This window comes from Enoplosus armatus, chromosome 16 (genome assembly GCF_043641665.1).
Source record: "Enoplosus armatus isolate fEnoArm2 chromosome 16, fEnoArm2.hap1, whole genome shotgun sequence".
NCBI lineage: Eukaryota > Metazoa > Chordata > Actinopteri > Centrarchiformes > Enoplosidae > Enoplosus > Enoplosus armatus.
In genome coordinates, this window is record NC_092195.1 from 596099 (window position 1) to 616701 (window position 20603).

Here is a 20603-nt window from a genome sequence, read left to right on the forward strand (position 1 = left end):
GCACCTGTTTTTCCTCGCTTATCAAGCCAATACCCACACATAAAACAGGGGAATATGGGATTTCAACCATATTTGCCCCTTTTTGTACCTCTTCTCTCAGATGTCTTACGAGGGGTGGGCGATACGGCCAAAGTCTATCATGGTAGATGTAATTTCATGTCACGGTAATGCTCTCTTCTTCTGCTGCGGTCGGCGAACGGTCTTAGAGGTGCATTTACCACCACCAATGTGGGAATGTGGTAAGTGGTCCTGCTGCCCCAAATCACATTAACTTGCGAGGCAGCTGGGGAGATCACGGGGGAATCCATTTGCTGTGTAGCAAATCAAGACGCAGCCGCCTGTCAACTATCTAAGGAGGAGATATAAGCCCCAAGATATACCATGTGTGCCGTGTGTTTTCTGATTATGTGCCTGAACTGGTGTGCTTGTGAGGAATAACATAGAATATCGTCTGTCTTTTCCTTTTTCCTTTTCTCTCTATTCCCTTTTAGTATTTTAATCATATCTGTAGTATCCCGAATGAACTTCTTACACAGGGCTCGAAGAAGGATTCTATGAATTTTGAAATATTCTCAGTCACTGAGCCTATAGCTGACACTGTAGGTTTCCCTTTTGGGTTAAGAGGGTCTTGATTCATTTCGGGCAAAGTGTAGAAGACTGGTATTCTTGTATATTTCCTTTGAAATCTCGTTATTATCCACTAACAAATCTAGGTTCCTGTTCATGTCTCTGTGTTTTGATTGTGGTGGAAAAAGAAAAAAACAGAGGCCATGAATGCTTTCTCTCATCTAAAGACCCCGCCGTAGGACCAGCCATTATTCTGCTATGAACAGAGTCATGAAGGATGACAGAGGGGCAGGAGTAAAAGTAATGATTTTTCTCTGCATTAAAACTATTTCAACAAGTGCAATTTACTCAAAAGTTTCCTAAGTAATAGAGTAAATGCAACTTGTTACTACCCACCTCTGCAAATCATGATTTATTACTCAAAAAAATGTATTTATTAATTTAGACAGGTCGCCAGGTTCAAATATTACGCTGTATTATTTTGTGAGCTGCTTAACTCATATGAAGAGTATGGCAGTGTACGGGGGTTAAATTGGGATTTGTTATGTGCCGTGTTTCCCTCAGGATTTAGTGAGAATGTGGTGGATGGACCGCGGGACCCTCTAGGGGAAAATTTAGTGCATTTTGAAGTTAAATACGTCAATCTGGTGCACTTTGAGAGCAAAATTAATGATGACATTTTTGCTCTTGTAAACAATTTAATTGTAAACACATGGGTTACACAGATATGAAGAGTACAGCACTAGAAAAACTTTAGTCCACGCTTTGTGTGGGCTTCACCTCGGCCCCACCTTGTGTATAAATTGGACCAGACAGTCAGCTCCCAAAAACAGCTTTTTCTTCAGCTATTTAAAGACCCAGTGAGGCCCGAAGCTCAGGGGGCTGTGCCTATTCTCGTAGAACCTGGATGTTCTATATCGTATAGGCTTTTCCCTCTAAAGGCCTTTACACACTGGGGGCGTGTTTTTTTTTTGTGCGATAAATTCGCACGTCAGTATGTTTTTTTCCCCAAACTGTCGTTTTAGGAAGCGGCTGGAGCCCTCCGATCCCTCGGTACCTGGCGATCTGCAGCTCCAGCAGTTTGATTTTCCTCCGCAGGAACTCGTTTTCCCTCTCATCTATATTCGCATCGCTGCCGGTATGAATACTTCTGATGCAAAATATTTGCAGCCGAGTATTTTGCATTTTTGTGTTGTTTCTTCGTCACGTCCCCGGTGTGTGTGCCTTAAGGCTATCGCTAGTGGGATAAAAGCAGGATATAGTCTATGCCTCACTTGGTCCCATGCGCCCACTTCACAAGATGAAAAACAATAAGGGTTCCACTGCGCCATGCGTAATAGTGCAAAGAACTCCATATGCGCCCCCAGTGGCACAGCACAGTAGAATACCTGACCTTCTCTGTGAGGGGATAAAGAAAATGAAGCGGTCTAGACAATGTCCAACAATTTCCAATGTAGGGCCCTGTTCATTTCTAGCGAAATCTGAATTCAGATATTTTGATGAAATGTAAACAACAGATGCAGATACTCGCTTTGTATGATAAAATAGGGGAAAAAAATCAGAAACATAAAACTATCATACAACCAACCAATACTGCAGTCATACGACCATCGTGACATGAATGTCCAGTGACATGAGTCCTTGCGTGTCTTTATACATGGAAGTCTTTCCATCTCTACCATCCATTGTCTAAGACTTGAACACAGCATCAGACCAGCCCCTCGTAGGGAGTAGGTGCATGCACTGAGTTGTTGGGCCCAACACTCGTTAGACAACAGGACTCGGTCAGCCGTTGCGGATGAATCTTCAGGCTCAGGATGTTGTCAGGTTTGCATACCTGAGTTTAACTGCTTTTCCTCATCTGGAATGTCCTGGTAGTTCTGGAATGTTTTGCATTTTCATCAGCTACTTCAAGGTTGGGCATTGTTAGATGTGCTGTGATGAAACAGCATCTTGCATCAACAGTTGGCCCTCGGCATTCGTGTTGAGCTCCTTATCATGTATGCTCACTGTTGAGGGCAACCTCCCTAGACCTTTGATGTTCTGACACTGACAACAAAAAGGGTGCATCATGAATTGGGAAGTCATCCATAATGTCCTAAGTGACTTCCAGCTATATAGCTATATATATGTATATATGCGGTAGTCGACTGAGCTGCAGTGATGCTTCCTGGGAGCTGGAGGGGAGAAAGTGAAACTTGTCTCAGCCCAACTGTCCTGTGGTTATGCCACCAGACAAGTCAACTTGGCTGCTCCAATTGGCAGCAGCAACACAGAGAACGCAGGCAGCTATCGTGGACAGTATAGACACTCCTATGACTCATGCATGGAAATATGTTGTTATTTCGGTGCAGTATTTTTGAGATCAGCTCCTCGTGTTCGATGAAAAACAGTGAATTACATGGTTCTACGCTTGTAACCCCTACTACTGAGCCATGGGAAGCTTTGGAAATGCTCCTTTGCATTAAGGAGGAGCAGCAACATCTACAGCAGCCATGTAGATGGTGTAGGAGTGGGCACTACGGATAAAATCCTATCCCCGTATCAGTAATTAAGACCCTCCTGTAATCTAATAATGATAATTTTGATGAGGAAAGATTAAACTGGCATATGTCCAAAAAAAACAAAAAAAAATGAATGAATGTTCTGTGGATTTTCTGTCATTGTGTTTTGCACGTTGGACATTTTGACCTGATATTCCTAGATAAAGAGTTGGAAACATGGTTTATAATTAGCATTCTAACATTTGCCTATTACCACTAAAACAGAAAGTACAGCTGAGGTTGACGGGAGTGTCATTGGTTTTGCAGGTATTTAGCCATAAACAACGTATGGTGAAAAGTCAGGGGATCACCAAAAGTGATTACAGTTCGTCCTGAATTGAATATGAATTTCAGAACCAAATTTCGCGGCAATGCATCTGATTTTTTTTTTCCTCACGGCGGTGCTAGAGGAAAGGTCACGGAATCACCAAAGTCATTAGGATACATCCTCTGGTGAACATAGTGGACCAACTCACAGACTGATCCTTCGAGCCTCTGCCATGGCTAATAGAAATGGAATGGAAAACACAGCAGCAACTTATGGTTAGAGAGAACCGCAGTGGTAGTCCAGTCCGGCCACACTCAAAAACAAACTTGGACAAGCCACATATTTTTTCCAACGGCGTGTTTTGGTCTTTGACGAGAAAAGATTTAAAGGATGAAGACTAACTGGTTGGTTTGGTTCCAATAAAAAAAACGACAACACAGAGCTAAGCTTCCCTAAGCTTTTCAATGGGACTGTCTTCCGCGCAGTGTTTGAGACCGTCCCAAGCGCCTAAATGTAATAATAATACTGGAAATTGTGACAATTCTGGTCACCATAATGGAAATCTGTCCCTTGAGACATGTGACATGTCTGATGTCCCACTTGCAAGTTTGCTCTGGTGGGAGGTGGTGTCTGCTGTTTTTCAGCCTGTCAGTGCTGAAAGGGGTGGGGGGGGGGGGGGGGGGTGATGCTGTGATGGCAACCAGAGGAGACAAACCATCATCGGTGGTTAAATGTGGAGAAGCTTCCACACACAGGAAAGAGTGTGTGTGTGTGTGTGTGTGTGTGTGAATGGTTACCAGGCAACAGAATTAGCCAGCATCTTGCTTCCTTTGACAGAGGAGGAGACTGCCTCTCTGCTGTGTGTCACCTGTCAGTGATTGTGTATGTGTGTGCACATATTTGCGTGTATGTACGTGTGCTGCCACTTGCAGGAAAAGTTTGTGGACGAAGTGTGAAGATAATTTTTGGTAATATCCTGATTTCACTTAAGATTTTGTTTTTAATTTAAGATCATCATTGGTGCTATTTTGTTTGTTTTGCCCCGCCCAGTGTTGCGTAAGAACCCCCTAAAAGAGCGGCGTTCACTGAATGTACCTGTTTGCAACTAATGAACGTGAACGCCGTTACTTCTTGCAAGAGGTAACGACGCTCACGCACTGCTCACAGCGCCTGAGGATTTACGGCAACCGGCTTGCCAGCGTGGGTAGTGACACCGGCTGCAATTTAAAAAAAACAAAAAACAAATGCAACTACTGCACATGAATATTTGAAAGACTGTTATGAATAAATCAGTACAGATTCCAATTTCTGCAAATTGTGCCCACGGAGTCTGAAGAAACAAGTGTGAGCGTCAGCCACACCGGCAACAAATATGAAACAACACAAGGAGCTGTATATAGTGTACCTTTACTGTACCTCTTTTTTTCCCCACTTTCTGTGTAATATCAGAATCAGAAATACTTTATTGATCCCCGGGGAGAATTTGTACAAAGTTAAAGGGCTCGTCCGGGATTTGAACCCGGGACCTCTCGCACCCAAAGCGAGAATCATACCCCTAGACCAACGAGCCACTGATACACCTATTGTTTAGGTAGAAAACATCCTCACATTGTTTTGTCTTGGCTTTTAAAAGTAATCTTGATTCTATAGTAGTATACAGTAATTCATTTAGTTTGGGAAGTGGGCAGCGGCAATGATTGGGGGCTGGGGGTGGATGGGCAGGAGGCGGTTCTACAGAAAAAGAATAAAAAACGGAAGAGTTTCAGAATTTCACGTGACACTACCAGACAGACCTTTTTCTAGGGGTGTAACGATTCACTGATACGAATCGGAACCCGGCTTCAACATTAAAGATGCGAATACATTGATACGGAGACCCCTGCATAAATCTAAATGCACCATGAACCAGTCGATACTGTTCTCCCAACCATCGCAGAATGAGATTTCACCTATGCACTGCAGCAGAGCACGGTAGCAGTCAAGCAACAGGAACCCTTGCTCTCTGACAGCCATTTCACATTTCCCCTCTGGGCAGGCAACTATAAAGGCAGTTGCATTCTCTGGTCATAGTCATTTAGTCATGTAGTTATGGCTGCGTGTTGTGCTATTGTGCTGCTGGACTCGCGCGCAATGAAAATGTATCAAATTATTTCAAATGAGAGAAAAACTGAAATTCAGCCTTCGCTGTCTCACGGCTGAGTTCGCAGAGGCAATAAAAAGGCTTTCAGAGTTGTGAGGGAGCATAACACAGGTGCATGTATGGAAGAAGCAAAGCCTGCAGTTTGCCAGGATTCCTGCTGTCAGAAAAGCAGTTTGAGTGCTGGGATCATTAACATGCAGTTTCTGGAGTCTGATATCATATTAGTCAGTCACCGCCGCTGCTGCTGCTGCTGCTGCTGCTGCCGCCGTTGCCGCCGCTGTCTCCCTGATCTGTGTCTTTCCACCATTTCATTTTAAATACCAGATGGAGAGAAAAGACAAAGACATGCTTCAGCACTCTCCTGTGTTCTCTTTCCGGCCCTGCTTCTCCTTTCTTTTAATCAAGCCACTGCACTTGGGTCAAAATAAATGATCAGTACCTTTTTTTTTAATTGTGCTGCAATTATGCCTCCTCAAATGCCCAGGATGTAGTTGAACCTATAAGTCCCCGTGTGTGCCGTGCTGGGAGCTGACTAATGCAACCCTTTGTAGGTTGATGGCTTCCCGGTATAATGACATATCTATTCATTGGGGAGCCCATTAAAATACTTGTGTCATTTTGGGCTGTCATTAGTTAAAAATATACTCCCAAGCTCTCAAATATTCCAGTCAAATATTTTATTCTTCCTTGTTCTAATTCCCCCCTCCCCACTTCCTCCCTTAAAGAAAAACCCAATAAAGTAGGCTTATCTAGGCACTTGCAAGGCTGGATTACCAACTGGGCAAAGTGGGCCCCCAGAACTGCGGAGGTAAGCACCAGGCTGATGGTGTGTCAACTGCTTTGAAGTTTTATTCTGTCCTTGTTTAACTTTCCAGTAACAGACTAGACAGTTCAATAAATACGTAAGAGTCATTACAAAAATGCTTCATATAGGCGTTTTTTTTTGTGATCTAGTAAAACTTGTGGTCATGGTAACAAGAAATCAGGGTTGACTGTTGGTAGGAGATGGAATGCAAATGGCGGTCTCCTGTGTCAAACCATCCACCCAAACCTCCTCCGAACCTAGGTAAACAAAGGCTGCATCAATAGCCCGTTTCCGTTGCAGGAACATATCAAAATGTTAATTGTCCTCGTGTCTGTTGTCACACGTTCTGTTTTTGAGCTCCAACTGCTTTGGCCCAGAACTGAATTTGGGCATTCAGTTTTTCCACTGTCCGTACAGCTCTGCATTGTAATTTATGAAAGTCCTCCCTTGCTGCACTGTAACTCTCTCCCTGACTACCGCACCAGAGAAGAAGACAAACAAAGGGCAATTTTTTTAAGGTGAAGCCTTGCATACCACATTTAGGTAAGAGCACTCGTTACTGGAAACTGTTTAGAACTCATACAGCGATCACACATCCTTGGTTCACGGGACATTCCAGTGTCTGCACCACGGTTACGCCCTTGATGGTGCCTGATCAGTAAGAGTTTTGTAGGTGAGGAGAAGGATTTTACAGGGAGCCGGTGCAGAGAAGTTAATACTGGAGAAATATGATCTCTTTTCCTGGTTCCTGTCGGTACACGTGCTGCAGCATTCTGGATCAACTGGAGAGTCTTAAGGGACTTGTTGGGGCAGCCTGATAATAAGGAATTGCAATAATCCAGCCTATACGTAAAAAAATTTTCTGCATCTGTTTGAGACAGGATCTTCCTGATTTTTGCAATGTTACGGAGGTGAAAGAAGGCAGTCCTTGACGTTTGATTTATGTGAGAGTTAAAGGACATGTCCTGATCAAAGATATCGTGATTCCGTACGGCGGGGCTGGAAGCTAGTGCAATGCCATCTAGAGTAACTATAGACAATGTGTTTCGGAGGTGTTCAGGGCCAAGTACAATAACTTAACATCAGATAATTGCCGATCATCCAGGTTTTTATGTCCTTAAGGCATGCTTGAAGTTTAGCTAACTGATTGCTTTCATCTGGCTTGATTGATAGATATAATTGTGTATCATCTGTGTATCATCTGAAAGTTTATGGAGTGTTTCCTAATAATATTGCCTAAAGGAAGCATATATAAGGTGAATAGTATTGGTCCAAGCATAGACCCTTGTGGAACTCCATGACTGACTTTGGCGTACATGGAGGATTCATCGTTAACGTGTACAAACTGAGATAGATCTGATAAATGCGACTTAAACCAGCTTAGTGCGGTTCCTTTAATGCCAATTAAATGTTCCAGTCTCTGTAATAGGATATGACGGTCAATGGTGTCGAATGCGACACTAAGGTCTGACAAAACAAGTACAGAGACAAGTCCTTTGTCTGATGCAGTTAGAAGGTCATTTGTAACTTTCACCAGTTGCTGTCTCTGTGCTATGATGAGCTCTGAAACCTGACTGAAAGTCCTCCAATAGCTTATTGTGATGTAGAAAGTCACACAGCTGGTTGGTGACTGCTTTCTCAAGGACCTTAGAGAGAAAGGGGGGCTTAGACGTCTATAGTTGGCTAAAATCTGTGGATCGAGAGTGGACCTTTTTAAGAAATATATATATATTCATATATAGTGCCTGCAGGTCTTCCTCTCAGGCTGCAGGTATAATTCCACCCTTCAGGATACAATGGTGGACTTTATGTAACCTGAGAGGTGAAACCTCGGGCAAAAACATCAGCGTATGACTTGCTGCTGCTTGTAAAGCTTAATTACTGTGAACGCATGGTAATAAAATGAAAGCATCAAGGTTTTTCTAAACTCCTAGCAAGAAAAAAAAAAAAACCCATCAAAGCCTCACAAGGTTCTTAAAGGTTTAGGTTATGGTAAGCCCCAGGTTACAGGTTGTTAAGTTCCTGCTGTAGAAAAGGGCTATAAATGTTGGACTAAATGGCTAATGGTGTTGTTTTTCTTCTGAGGAGAGTGTAACATTGTCAGACATCTTTCTTGCTGCATTCGGGCTTCAGCAGGTGGATCCTTGAAAGCTTCCCTCGAAGTCGCATAAAGTGGAAACAAGCAACCCATCTCTAAATATAAAAACTGTGAAATCCGCTCTCTTCAGTCATCACAGGTTCGACACTAGCTTTATCTATTCAGCACTTTTAATGAACAAAAGAATCAATCCACGTATTAAGTAAGCGTGATGCATATCAGTCCTGACAAACCAATAAACCAATAAATAAATCCACTGAAATAAAAAAACAAAAAAACACAAAACAACAAAATGAGCTTATATATACATGATACATCACCGACGGTGCTTTAGGTGCACATCTTTCCTTTTCCTTTTTTTCCCCATGCTGTTTTCCTGGAGCAGATGCTGTTTCTCTCCCCCCCCCCCCCCGACAGCTTCCTCCTTTTGAATTATTCTCCCTCTCTGTGTTTTGATTTTCAGGTCGAGGGATGGCGCTGTCCTTTCTTCTCCTCTTCTTCTCCGCCGTGTTGCCCCCACTCAGCGTGTCTGCACATAACACATCTGCTGGTAATGACGCGCCGCCTCCAGTTGCCTCAACAAAACATTTGTGGCTGCAGTGGCACGGCGGATGCTCTGTGGGCCTGTTCTCTGCTACTCTGTTGTGTGTTAGTGAATATGTGACGGTGTGCACACATGTTGATATGTAGAGGGTTTATATGACAACACAAGGTCTCCTGATGTTTATCCATCAGTAATCCTCTTTGCTCTGCTTTGTATAGAGAGCTAATAACCAATGTGGTTTGTTTTTTCCATTTTCTTTGTTCTTTTAGTTTTTAACTGTCTCATTTTTTAATTTATCACTAAGATTCTTATGCAAATAGGTTTGAAAATCATCCTCAGAAGTAGCCTGGTTCTAGACCTGAAGTTAGCATGCTAACCACGCTTGTCATTTCTCGTGATACCACTTTGTGCCTGAAGATGCGATAGTGAGTCACTGTAGCATCCAGTCTGCCATCAGTCCAACAACACAGAGGTGGTTTTCTTGTTGGGTTTGGCTCCTGGCACCCCAAGGCTGACCCCGCCCGCTCTAACCCCTGCTCATGCCTCCGGAGGTGGACGCCGGCTGATACCCGACCTCCCTCTCACTCACGCCTCTCCTGAACTAGCTCCACCATGCCACCCAATGGGACTACTGGCCGCACGGCTAACTGAGCTAACCGCAGCTACAGTCAGCGTAGAATGAATTTGACAGGTGGCCAATTTGATATAATATAATATTGCTCCTTTAACAATGCATTGTAGTTTATGAGCTCATATATTTCTTTATGAAAAATCTTAGCCAGAAAAGTAACCAGCTACCACAGCTGTCAGATGAATGTAGGGGAGTAAAAAGTGCAGTACATTTACTCAAGTGCTGTACTTAAGTACAATTTTGAGGTATTTGTACTACCACATACTGCGTATTTTTACCTTAGGTACTGCAAGTATATTTTGAAGCTAATACTTTTCTTCTTTTACTTAAGTAGGATTTTGGATGCAGGAATTTTGCTTGTGACGGAGTATTTTTACACGGTGGTGTCGCTTTGACTACTTCTTCCACCACTGCAAACCAACCACCACCGAAACGCACAAGCGCAGTCCTTGTAGCATTTGATCAGTCAGCTGTTTGATGGCTGGCTTATCCACTCATCACAGTGGAAGGGATCAATCAGTTCAACTTGCCAGCTTAGTGTCACAGAACGGTTTGCTGCCTGACTGTGTGTTTAAAAACAATCTCTTTATTATGGTTAGGGAACCCTCGTCACCATGGCCTGTCATGGTTAAAAAAAGAAACCAATGTTGACAGGAAACGGTCACTGTTGGGTCATATGGGAAAGCATACACAAACTATCTGTTAGGTAAGAGGAGCAAGGAAGGACTCGCAGCACACAGAGAAGTATTTAAAATCCAGACTCTAGTCTAAATTCCTTTTTCTTTTTTTTACTCTATTTGATACATTGCAGGGCTGTAGAGACTGTGAATAAATGGTCTCACTTATAAAGCGCTTTTCAACCTACATGGCTCCCAAACCACTTTACAGTTAGGGTCTCATTCACCCATTCACTCACCGAGCTGCCATGCAAGGTGCTGGTCTCCATTGGTAGCAACTTGGGGGTTCAGCGTCTTGCTCAAGGCCACCTCGACATGGGGGGGGGGGGTTTGAACCCCTAACTCTTACCTGTACTACCTCCCGTGCGACACCACCATGCCGCCTTCAGTCCATGTTGGGCTTTCCTCAGTCCAAAATGAGGCATGCATGATGAGTCTCCCTATATGTGGGTAACTCCACAGGTGCACTGAAACACTTCCACTTCTGAAATCTATGCATTTTTGCACATTTCTTTCCACTGTCCGTACAGCTCTGCATTGTAATTTATGCAAGTCCTCCCTTGCTGCACTGTAACTCTTTCCCTGACTACCGCACCAGAGAAGAAGACAAACAAAGGGCAATAGTTTTTAAGGTGCAGCTCAAGCCTTGCATACCACATTTAGGTAGGAGCACTCCTTACTGGAAACTGTTTTGAACTCATACAGCGATCATACATCCTCGGTTCACGGGACTGTGCAGGTATCAGCAATGAGCGACTAAATGGATCTTTCCGGGGAGGTGCCGGATCTGCGTGTCTTTGTGTATTCAGTATTCTATAGTCATGTATCTGGCCCTTTTCCCTCTGTCATATCAGTCAGCCCCTGAGCATGAAATTGCTGCCACAGCACTTGAGACTCTACTGGACAAGCACCATTTCCCACCTCGAACAGCCCAGCTTGGCAGACAGACCTAGCACCAATTTACAAACCAATCTGCAACCGACGGGAGATGAAACCACTAATGATTATTTGCTGTAAAGTCGTAGTGCTCGTTATGGTGCTTTTACATCCGAGCTCATGCTTTGACGCTAATGCTCAGAGGCAGATGTCAGATCTCTGTAATTCAGACATAAACCTGCCGTCAGATCAGTGAGCTGTCATTTCCTCTTTGTGCCGAGCAGTGTGGGGGCGGGGGGTGGGGGTTGTTAGCTATGGGAGTCACGTCTCATGGTCTTTTCTGGCCTCTAGTGAAAAATGCGGTGAGTGTCTAGTAATTAGGGTTTTACACTGTGGGTGAACCTGCGTGGAATGCCACGCTCCACATGTGTTATCCCCCAGGGAAGGCAAGGCAGATGGACAGACTGGAGATAATCGGATACACAGAAAAATATTGATGTTGCCTCAGTGAGACGGAGCTTTGCAGCAAACTGAGCAGGACATGGTTTCTTCCCAGGACTGATTGATTTCACGTGCTTTACTGGATTACTGATGTCCATAGTGTGAAGTAAGGCGCTGGGTGGTGTGCATCGAGACCACTTCCCTTCTACATCAAAGCTGGACTGACATTGTTCATCAGAGATGTCTGTTTCCATTCTCCCGGCTTATTTCTGCCCCCTATGGGCGTCGTCTTTTTTTTCTGCCCATTTCTCCCATTCTGGCTGATACCTCCTGGGTGGTGTCAGCTGTGTAGGTCTATATCCATTTATTAGGGAGGGGAGACATAGTAGTGATGCAATTAGTCAATGAATCAGTTAGTTGATCAAAAGAACATTCAATGGCGACATTTTTTTAAATAATTTATTAATTGTAATAAATTAGTAATAAGTTAATAAGTTTCTCAGTTCAAATGTGATTTATTAAAGACATTGTAGATTTATTGTAGCCATTGTGTTGCGCTGGCAGGCAAACGGTCAGTAATGGGTGAAATAAAGCAAAATCCTCAATTATTCAGGGAAAGCCTTTGTATTGCGGGAACATCATGACCTTGTTGGGACGACTGATTAAAAACCCCACTTGCTACGCAGAGATTGCAATACTACACATAGATCTGTCCTGGATTGTCGAGCTCAGATGGGACAGACATTCTGAATTCACGGCCACGTTCCTCAGGCAAATATTGGGGAAAAGGCACAGTTGATGTTGTTGTGGCCCAACAGGTAAGGCAGGTAATTTATTATTATTATTATTATTATTATTATGAGATGCTATAGTTTCCTCTAAAGCAAAATATTGACTAATTGAAGCTTATCATATTGGCATATGAAAAATACTGAAATGTCAGAGATGTGTCTGAGGTCATTTTGTCCACAAGTTTGTTTGTTGAAATGTCCCACTTCTTGCATATCTTGGTATATATTTAAGGGATACTTATCAAAGGTTTACAGTTCATGTTTCCTTAGCCTGAAATTTAAAGAACCTTGTGAGGCTTTGGCACAGGTTGTATTTTACACACCGGGACGTGTCGAATATACACTCTAAAAAAGGCAAAAGCAGGACTGTTTTTATGCACTTGGTGTGGTATATTTGGTAGGTGAGTGGGGCCAGGGGTAGGGTTAGGAAGTGCACCGAGGTATGCTGTAAAGTCCTGCATTAACAGGACATTTAAATAGCGAGAAGCGCAGAGACAGTTTGTGCTTGTGGCCCTCATTAACCACTGAATGTCCTCTGAAAAACTGCTTTGAAAAATCCAAAGCATGTAAAAAAATACAGTGCCTTTTTGAGGCACAAATAATTCGGGGGCAGGGGGCAGGATTAAATTTCTGTCCTTTTGTCACATTCCAAATCGCCGTTTTTTCCTGTAGCCTAAACCTTTTAACTATGCAAATCTGTGTCCTCCCTGCGAGTCAGGCCCCAGCTGGCCCCATGAACTATGCTCACATCCCTCTGAAATCACAATTTCTTTGCATGGAACCCTCGCTCAGTTGACAAATAAGCTCTGCTGGCAGCAACGAGCACAAACCTCATACGGATGCTGCCTTACTGGAGGAAAATCACTGACGTGTGGATAACGAGTGAGCCTTCTGCTGGAAACCGGGCTGCTTGGTCCTTCAACATGTGCTGAAAACAGAACAGTGGTCTCCATCTAGTGGCAGTGTACTGAAATGGAAAAGCCTTCTCTAAATGACAGAGTAGTAGTGTCTGAAAGTACTTCCTGGAACCTGCAAAACATTGTGTTTCGCTTTATTCCTATTTGTTTTTCATCTCTGGCTTCTTGTCTGACTCGCTCCATACTGATTTGTACATATTGTCACGACATTCATCCTGTCGCTAAGAATTATTTGGATAACGTAAGGTTTATAGTGCCCATGTTAGGATTAGGGGCCAGGGAAGCTTTTTGCTTCTTCTTCCAGCGTGAATTCAGCCTTGAATTGAAGGTAAGTTAAAGGATAAAGGCAGCGGTTTGCTTCAAACAAAGCAGTTCAGATGGCGTGTAAATCCTACCGCATCTAAAGGCAAAAGCTCTGAGCTGAACCACCAGTTCTCAAGCCAAGTCCGTGCAGACTGAGCTACTTCCGTCCCTTGAATCAGCAGTTTATAGTAAACATAACAATACAAACATATACATATACTGCCCCCCCCACTTTTTACCGGGGTATTTGTATGTAGTATTGTGTGTCTACCAGTGGTTGAGGAGGGATAGATAGACTTTTATTTTGGTTTTATTTATCCATTTATCAATATGTGTATGAGTTATAATATATTAAAATATAAGTTATATGCCATTGTCTACAGTCAGTTTCCCCTCATCACACCTAACCTTCCTGCCTACTGAAGATGTTAATCTGTAAAAATGCAAAACTATTCACTATTCAAAACTATTTCACTTCTAAAAAAAAAGTTCTCAGTCATTTCCTAAAACAGCTGGTCACTGTAATTTTTTATCAAGTGTTATTCAAAAAAGGGGGGGAAATACTCTGGGACTATTTTCAGTGGCGGATTAATCCACAGTTGGTGCTCAAGCGAGTGTTTGGGGCAGCAGGGCGATGTGTTGTGGGATTGAGTCAAAACAAACTACAGTGTGTGTGCTCATGGTAATGGAGGAACATGTCACCCAGTGCAACAGCGCAGCTCACTGATGTGTTTTTGATGGAGCTCTGTGGCACAGAGGAAGAAGATATATCGGGCTGTGATACACACACACACACACACACACACACACACACACACACACACACACACACACACACACACAGTACTTAAATTCATTCGTTGGTTTCCTCTTTTCATGGGATTTGATGGCCATGAGCAAAATATGAAATCTCACCAGAGTCGTTCTTTAAAATGCGGCTTGGCATCAGTGTTAAATAGCAGAGCCGCTTGTCTTGCGGCTGATTTAAGAGCCGGCAGATTGAGGCGGATAGGAAGTGGAGGGGCGGGGGATGGGTCTTTTTCCCGCTCCACCTGACGCTGTGTCCTGTCTTTCAGGTTGCGCCATCATCCGTCCTCCCAGAGATGGAGGGATAAGGTACAGAGGTCTGACACAAGAGCAGGTGAGGAATGGCTGCTGCCACGCTGTAATGACAGCTGCACCGAGACACATTCAAATTCACAAGTCTCCTGGTATTCACTTCAGATTCAATGCAGGTTAATATAAGGGGCCCATTTCAACCATTATATAAAAAAAAATCATACAAGGTCCACTTACTTACCAAATCTTCAAGATTCAAACATATTTATCCACATTAAAATTGTGTGTGGGTTGCGCTAAGGCTCGGCCTGCGCAGCCTTGAATTTGCCTCGGAGTCATATTCACCACTCTGCTGCTGTCAGTGAAACTCAACACTTCCTGTAAATGTTTCACATTAAAAGCCTACCAGTACAGAGAGGCATAATGCCCTTGCTTTTGCTCCGAAGTGTTTCCTTAACTTGACGATAGCTCAAAAGATATTTATTTTTTTAAAAAAGGCGAAGCGGAAGTGTTGTGAAATAAGCAGTGAATATGAACGAACATTTCTTTTACAAAGAGAGTTGTGGAGCGGCTGAGTGGTGAGTGTGACATGACTCTGTTGTACTGACACATAGGGACATGTAAGAAGTAAAGGCCGGGCTCTGTCTACAATTCAGGTTAAAAAAACAAACAAACAAAAAAAACAAATTGAGAATTTTCTCATGCTGACATCAAACACTTGTTCAGTGCATAATGGGACTTTTCCAATTGAATGGTGGAACACATCATGTACATCTGCATAAGGCAAATTGCAGCCCTCATCCAGAAAACACTAACACGCTAACACTCTGCACTTAGCCACCACAAGTCCATTCTCTACCCGTGCAAGCAGTAAAGCCCCAGTCTGTGTTGTGATGTATTTCTACTGGTGTACTGATTCCGATTCTTTGTGCCGTGTACGTGCAGATCCGCAGTGTGCAGGTGCTCCCGGTAGACTATGAGATAGAGTACATCTGCAGGGGCAACAGGGTGATTGTGGGACCCAAGGTCAGGAAGTGTTTGCCCAACGGCACTTGGACCGATCTGAGTCACCGCAGCAGATGTCGTGAGTTTGACCTCAGCTGACTCTCCACTCGTTCAGCCATCACATGCTCATTCATCTCCCACCTGAAGCACTGCTCCGGTCGTGCGCGCTCCATCACCGAGTCCTTGATCGTCTGCTCTCAGAAGGCAGAGATATCATGTTTTCGCGCTGAAGAGAGATCATCTGAACTCTACATGATGAAGCCTTTCAGTAAAAGATACCCTCAAAAAAGTCATTAATCAGTAACCTAGAAACACCTATTTCATATTAAAGGTACAGCAAGCTCTAAATAGTTTTAACTAAATATGTGTTCAAAGTCTGGTTTTTATAATTACATGAATCTTATTTTTTTTTTACTTCTTTTTAATGATTACAATCATTCTTTTAATTTGTCAGGTGCATTTAAACAGCACAGCCTCGCCCCCAGTCCTCAGAACTGATTGAATGTAACCTTCGCTGCTCCATAATTGCTTGGATTTTAGATTACTTTATCTCCAGACCCCCGGTGTGTTAGACGTATGTTACTTTGCACAGCCAGGCATCATGGAAACTTTTTCTGATGATTCTGCCGATGATCAAGTTACGCTCGTCTTTTTTAACAGTAAACGTTGTAAAATCACATAGTCTACATACACCGTTTATGATTTTTCTTTCGCGGGGATTTAACCATTTTAATGCCAGGGCTTGCCTCCCCACGTACAAATGTTCCACCAAAACAACCCCCCAGACACTGTTTGGCAATGGCACCATCGCTGCATCCTGGGCCGGCCAACATGATTGTGATTGGTTTAAAGAAATACAAACAAACCAGAGCCCCCCCCCCCCCACCCCAGAACGATGATGGGTTGAGCCAGACCTGTCTCCAAAGTGTGACAGGTCTGCCTATGTCAGACTAATTGGTCCTTTTTAACTTTAATTGTGTAGATCTTTATTTCCTGGTGAAGTGAAATACAGCTGCTTTTGTCATTCAAAAAGTCATTCATTGTTGCCTTTACACTGCGCGATATGTGTTTGGTATTGGCATGGGAACCTACACCTCGTGGCTTTGTTATATAGCGTGGGGCTTTGAGATTGTTTGTATTGTCCCCACCTGCTATGATTTTATTAGCATTTAATCGTAACATGCACACCATCCTGGCAACTGCCGTGACTAAAGTCAGAATAAACTCTGGCGATTTAGCCGCGTTTCCCCCGACATACATCTAGCAGCGTCGTTATGCCAATCACAACCAAGGCAGTTAAACTTGTGCTTACGTGCTACTGTTGTGGGTAATGGTGGATAAATAGTTTTGAGCGTCGCAACCCCTGCGAAATCACTCGTTTCACTATCAGAATTTGATAAAGTTGGTCCAATAACATTTGAAAAGTCTAGAAGAGCAGCGCAATTGAATTATTTTATCCCCATTCAAGTTAGCATAGGGCTAAACCTGAGGTGTCTGGTGTGCATGCTCTGCCCTTAGAGCGTTCTTATTTCAGTCAGTGAGGATGAGTTTCTGGAGTGTTTATTTACCCTAAAATATGACAACAACAAAAATGTGATGAACAATTGCTTATATTAGTGTGTAGGTTAGGGTTGCAATAAGCGTAAACATTGTAAAAAAGGCACTTTTCCGCAGCAACTTAAAACTGATGTTTTCGTCGAATTGGGCTTTGATGTGTTATGTAGTGTTGGGAGTGCTTGTTTGTATGGTGATTCAGACTGCGTCCAGAAGATGTTAAAAGTAAAAAAAAAGAAAAAAAGTCTTAATCAATAACATTCTGAATTGTTCTTTTCCCGGAGCTGATGATGGAAGTAGCTAATGAGTGAGCCATCTCGCTTCCTTCTCAGTGTGTTGTACATGCTCAGTAACGAATGATCGGGATGTACGGTTCGCCCATAGACTTCATATAAAGGTGGACGACATGACAGCTCCTCAAAAGTGAAGGCAAAACGTCTCGACGGCCCCCTCTACGTCAGCGGACGGGACGTGGGCCAAACGAACAAATCAAAGTACACGTTAAGTCATTTGTTTTCCCGAAGATGGTTTCTACAAAGCCAAAAGATTTTGCTTCGGCCTGTCGTTTTCATTGAAGCCACTATTTTGTAGGGTTTTCAAAATGTCCACATTTGACAGTAGCTATAGTAGACTTCTGCTATCACTGTCACACTATCACAGACACAAAGAATGAGATCCCTCCACAGACCATGTATAAAATAAAGCCTCCTCTGTCTTTCTGTTCCAGTATTGTTGTGTCCTCGGGTGTGGACATCACTGGAAAATGGCCGGGTGTCGTCTTGGCCTCTGGGGCCCCCGGTGGAGGGGACAGTGTTGCACTACAGCTGTCTGCCTGGCTTCATCCTCATGGGCCGAAACTCAACACAGTGCAATAAGATGGGCAAGTGGGACATGCCCAAACCTGTGTGTCACTGTGAGTCACTCTCCTCCCTTTATACTCTGCCGTACTGCTCAACGATTGTTTGTTTTTTTTTTGCACTATTTTGGAGCAGCCTTGTTCTCATGTTTCTTATTTCTGTTTATTTAGCAGGGACGATGCACAATACATATATTGTACCAGATGTAGCTAGTAGCTCATTTTCATCTGTAGTCCCTGTAGCGGAGGCCACGAGTGACGCGCAGGTTACAGAGATTCAAGATCAGTTATAGTGAATCAAAACATTACACTTTGTGAGAAATAGACAGAATACAACACCACGCGAAAAAAACGAGAAACCAAACCCAAAATAACAAACCGCCCTGAAACAAACAGCAGAAGAACAATACTGAATTCACACTAGGGAGCACACCGTCAGCAATCCCAACATCATTAAGAACACAGTTCATCAGTACAAGAATTTACCAAAAGCTCAGTACAAATGCTGGACACATTCAGTGTCAATGACTACAGACCTGCTTCCAGTCATTCCTCCACCCTGTCTTTTTCTAGTATTTTCCTATGTTTGTTGATGCACCGCCACCAGCCGTCGATCGAGGGATGTCACGTCCCTCCAGCTTCTTTTATTTGGTACATGTGTCGGTCTTTGCGGTAAATTCTGGTTTCATTTACCCACCACACTGGGTGATTTCACATGCTGGCCTAGCTTTGCATGGTCTTAACACACGTACGTCGACACCGTAGACTGTAATAAAGACGGATGACATGACAGCTCCCCGAAAGTCAAGCCAAAACGTCTCCATCGCCCCCCCCGTGGTCGCTGGCTGTAGTATAGGTCATAAGCCCTCCATGTTAGCGAATGGGACATGGGCCAAACTAAAAAAAAATCAAAGTACACGTCAAATAAATTTTTCATTTTAGGTAGTTCTTCTCGTGTTGATGTATTTATTTTTCTGCTCAGTTTGGTTTAATTAGTTTGATATAAAACTATAAAAAAAATGCTATAAAAGGGGTTCGCGATTGGGTCGGGCGGGTGTGTGGGCAGGACCTCGTTATTGCAGCTCCAGCCCCCCGAGCACCACTGCACAGACTCTGGCTCCAAATGACGTCACCAGCGCAAGATGGCACCGGGGAGAGTTTGGCTTCATTTTTGTACAGTGGGAGGAAGTGGAGACGCGTCAGCCATCTTTATATACAGCCTATGGTCTACACTCTTGTTCAGATGGTCCTTCAGTACACTAATGCTACCAAAACAAGCAGAAGGAGCCAGTGTGAAATGATGACTAAGTTGATGTACGATTGGTCCTAGTGTATTATTTGTGTTTGATTTCTTCAGGATGAGCCGCAAAAACTAACTCTGTTTTGTCTCCTCTTTTTCTGTCCCCAAAGATGATCGCCACTACAAAGGTAAGAACACGCTCATTCTTAACTAATGAGCAGGTTTTAGTCCCTGTTGTGTGGGTGGAAGTGTTTTGTTTTTGGTTTTTTTTATGAATGAAACACACTGCTACAGGGACTGGCCAGTGAATCCCACAACCCTGATAAATGGTTTGGTTTGATTCTGTCAAAAGAGTATTACGCACCTGTCCGAAAACACCATCCATAAAACTGAAATATGGAAAGCCAAAAACAGAAAATGGACACGTGAAGACAGAAACTGTACTAAACATTCTTTCAGTCTCAGCTCAGCTTGAGTCTCAGAAAATTCTGCCGCCTGCTGCGTAAAGTCTATCTGATAAATGATGAAACTGGTGAGTTTCATGAGTGGAATTTACTGCGAGCATCCCTCGGGGGGGGGGGGGGGGGGGGGGGTTAAAAAGAGAAGAAAGAGAGAAAGAAGCACAACTCGCCTTCCTCCATTTCATGGCTTTGAACTCGGTGCTGTTCTCCAGCAGTGACGGGTCTCCCTCTGTGGACTTAGGTGAGCGTGTGGATCTCTCCCCTGTACCGTTTCATCTCGACACAGCAAAGCCAAGGCGAGCACTTTCATAACAGACACGTATGTCTGAATGACGAAAAGCCAGCACTAACAAGACAGATGAGACCAGCAATATTACAGATTACATGCCGGAAAAAGGGCTTGAGTGTGATATGTGGTCAGCTGTTCCAGATTTTGAGAGATTTATGCTCACGTTAAATTAATTTGAAATGGTCTAAACTTATATGGGTTCTTTTTTTTTTGGTAATCAAGATGATTTTCATGATTTTAGTGCCTTATTTACATTGAAAGTGGTCACTGGGGGGGGGGGGGGGGGCAAAATCCACTCCAGTCTATGCTCCCTGGAAAAAAAAAAATTCTAAAAAAGAATTCTAAAGTTCAGCTGATACAACGGGAGGCGAGTTGAAATGCGTCTCGGTTATCCGCTTCTTTTCAGTAACACACGTCTCACAAAGGCCTCCTCCGTTTGCAAGCGTCCTGCTGACTGTGACACCCACTCTTGTCATAGTGGAGGATGGAATGTAGACACACTGCGCAGCAGTATTGAAACCCAGCGGAACTTTCCACT

The 20603-nt window shown here is 43.5% G+C and overlaps 1 protein-coding gene and 1 non-coding gene across 3 annotated transcripts in view; one reads left to right on the forward strand and one right to left on the reverse strand.

The window, feature by feature from the left end:
• Positions 1–4876: 4876 nt before the first annotated feature.
• trnap-ugg (transfer RNA proline (anticodon UGG)) lies at positions 4877–4948 on the reverse strand. The gene has a single exon. It is a non-coding gene; the product is annotated as a tRNA-Pro (tRNA).
• A 3944-nt stretch (positions 4949–8892) lies between these two features.
• The window catches only part of gabbr1b (gamma-aminobutyric acid (GABA) B receptor, 1b), a 102262-nt gene continuing 90551 nt past the window's right edge, over positions 8893–20603 (forward strand). The window contains exons 1-6 of one of the 2 annotated variants that reach the window (XM_070921872.1): positions 8893–8971; positions 9438–9440; positions 14678–14742; positions 15606–15744; positions 17947–18132; positions 19486–19503. In XM_070921872.1, coding sequence (XP_070777973.1) covers positions 8893–8971; positions 9438–9440; positions 14678–14742; positions 15606–15744; positions 17947–18132; positions 19486–19503 — 490 coding nt within the window. The remainder of the gene's footprint in view (positions 8972–9437; positions 9441–14677; positions 14743–15605; positions 15745–17946; positions 18133–19485; positions 19504–20603) is intronic. The other variant, XM_070921874.1, reaches the window with a different exon arrangement.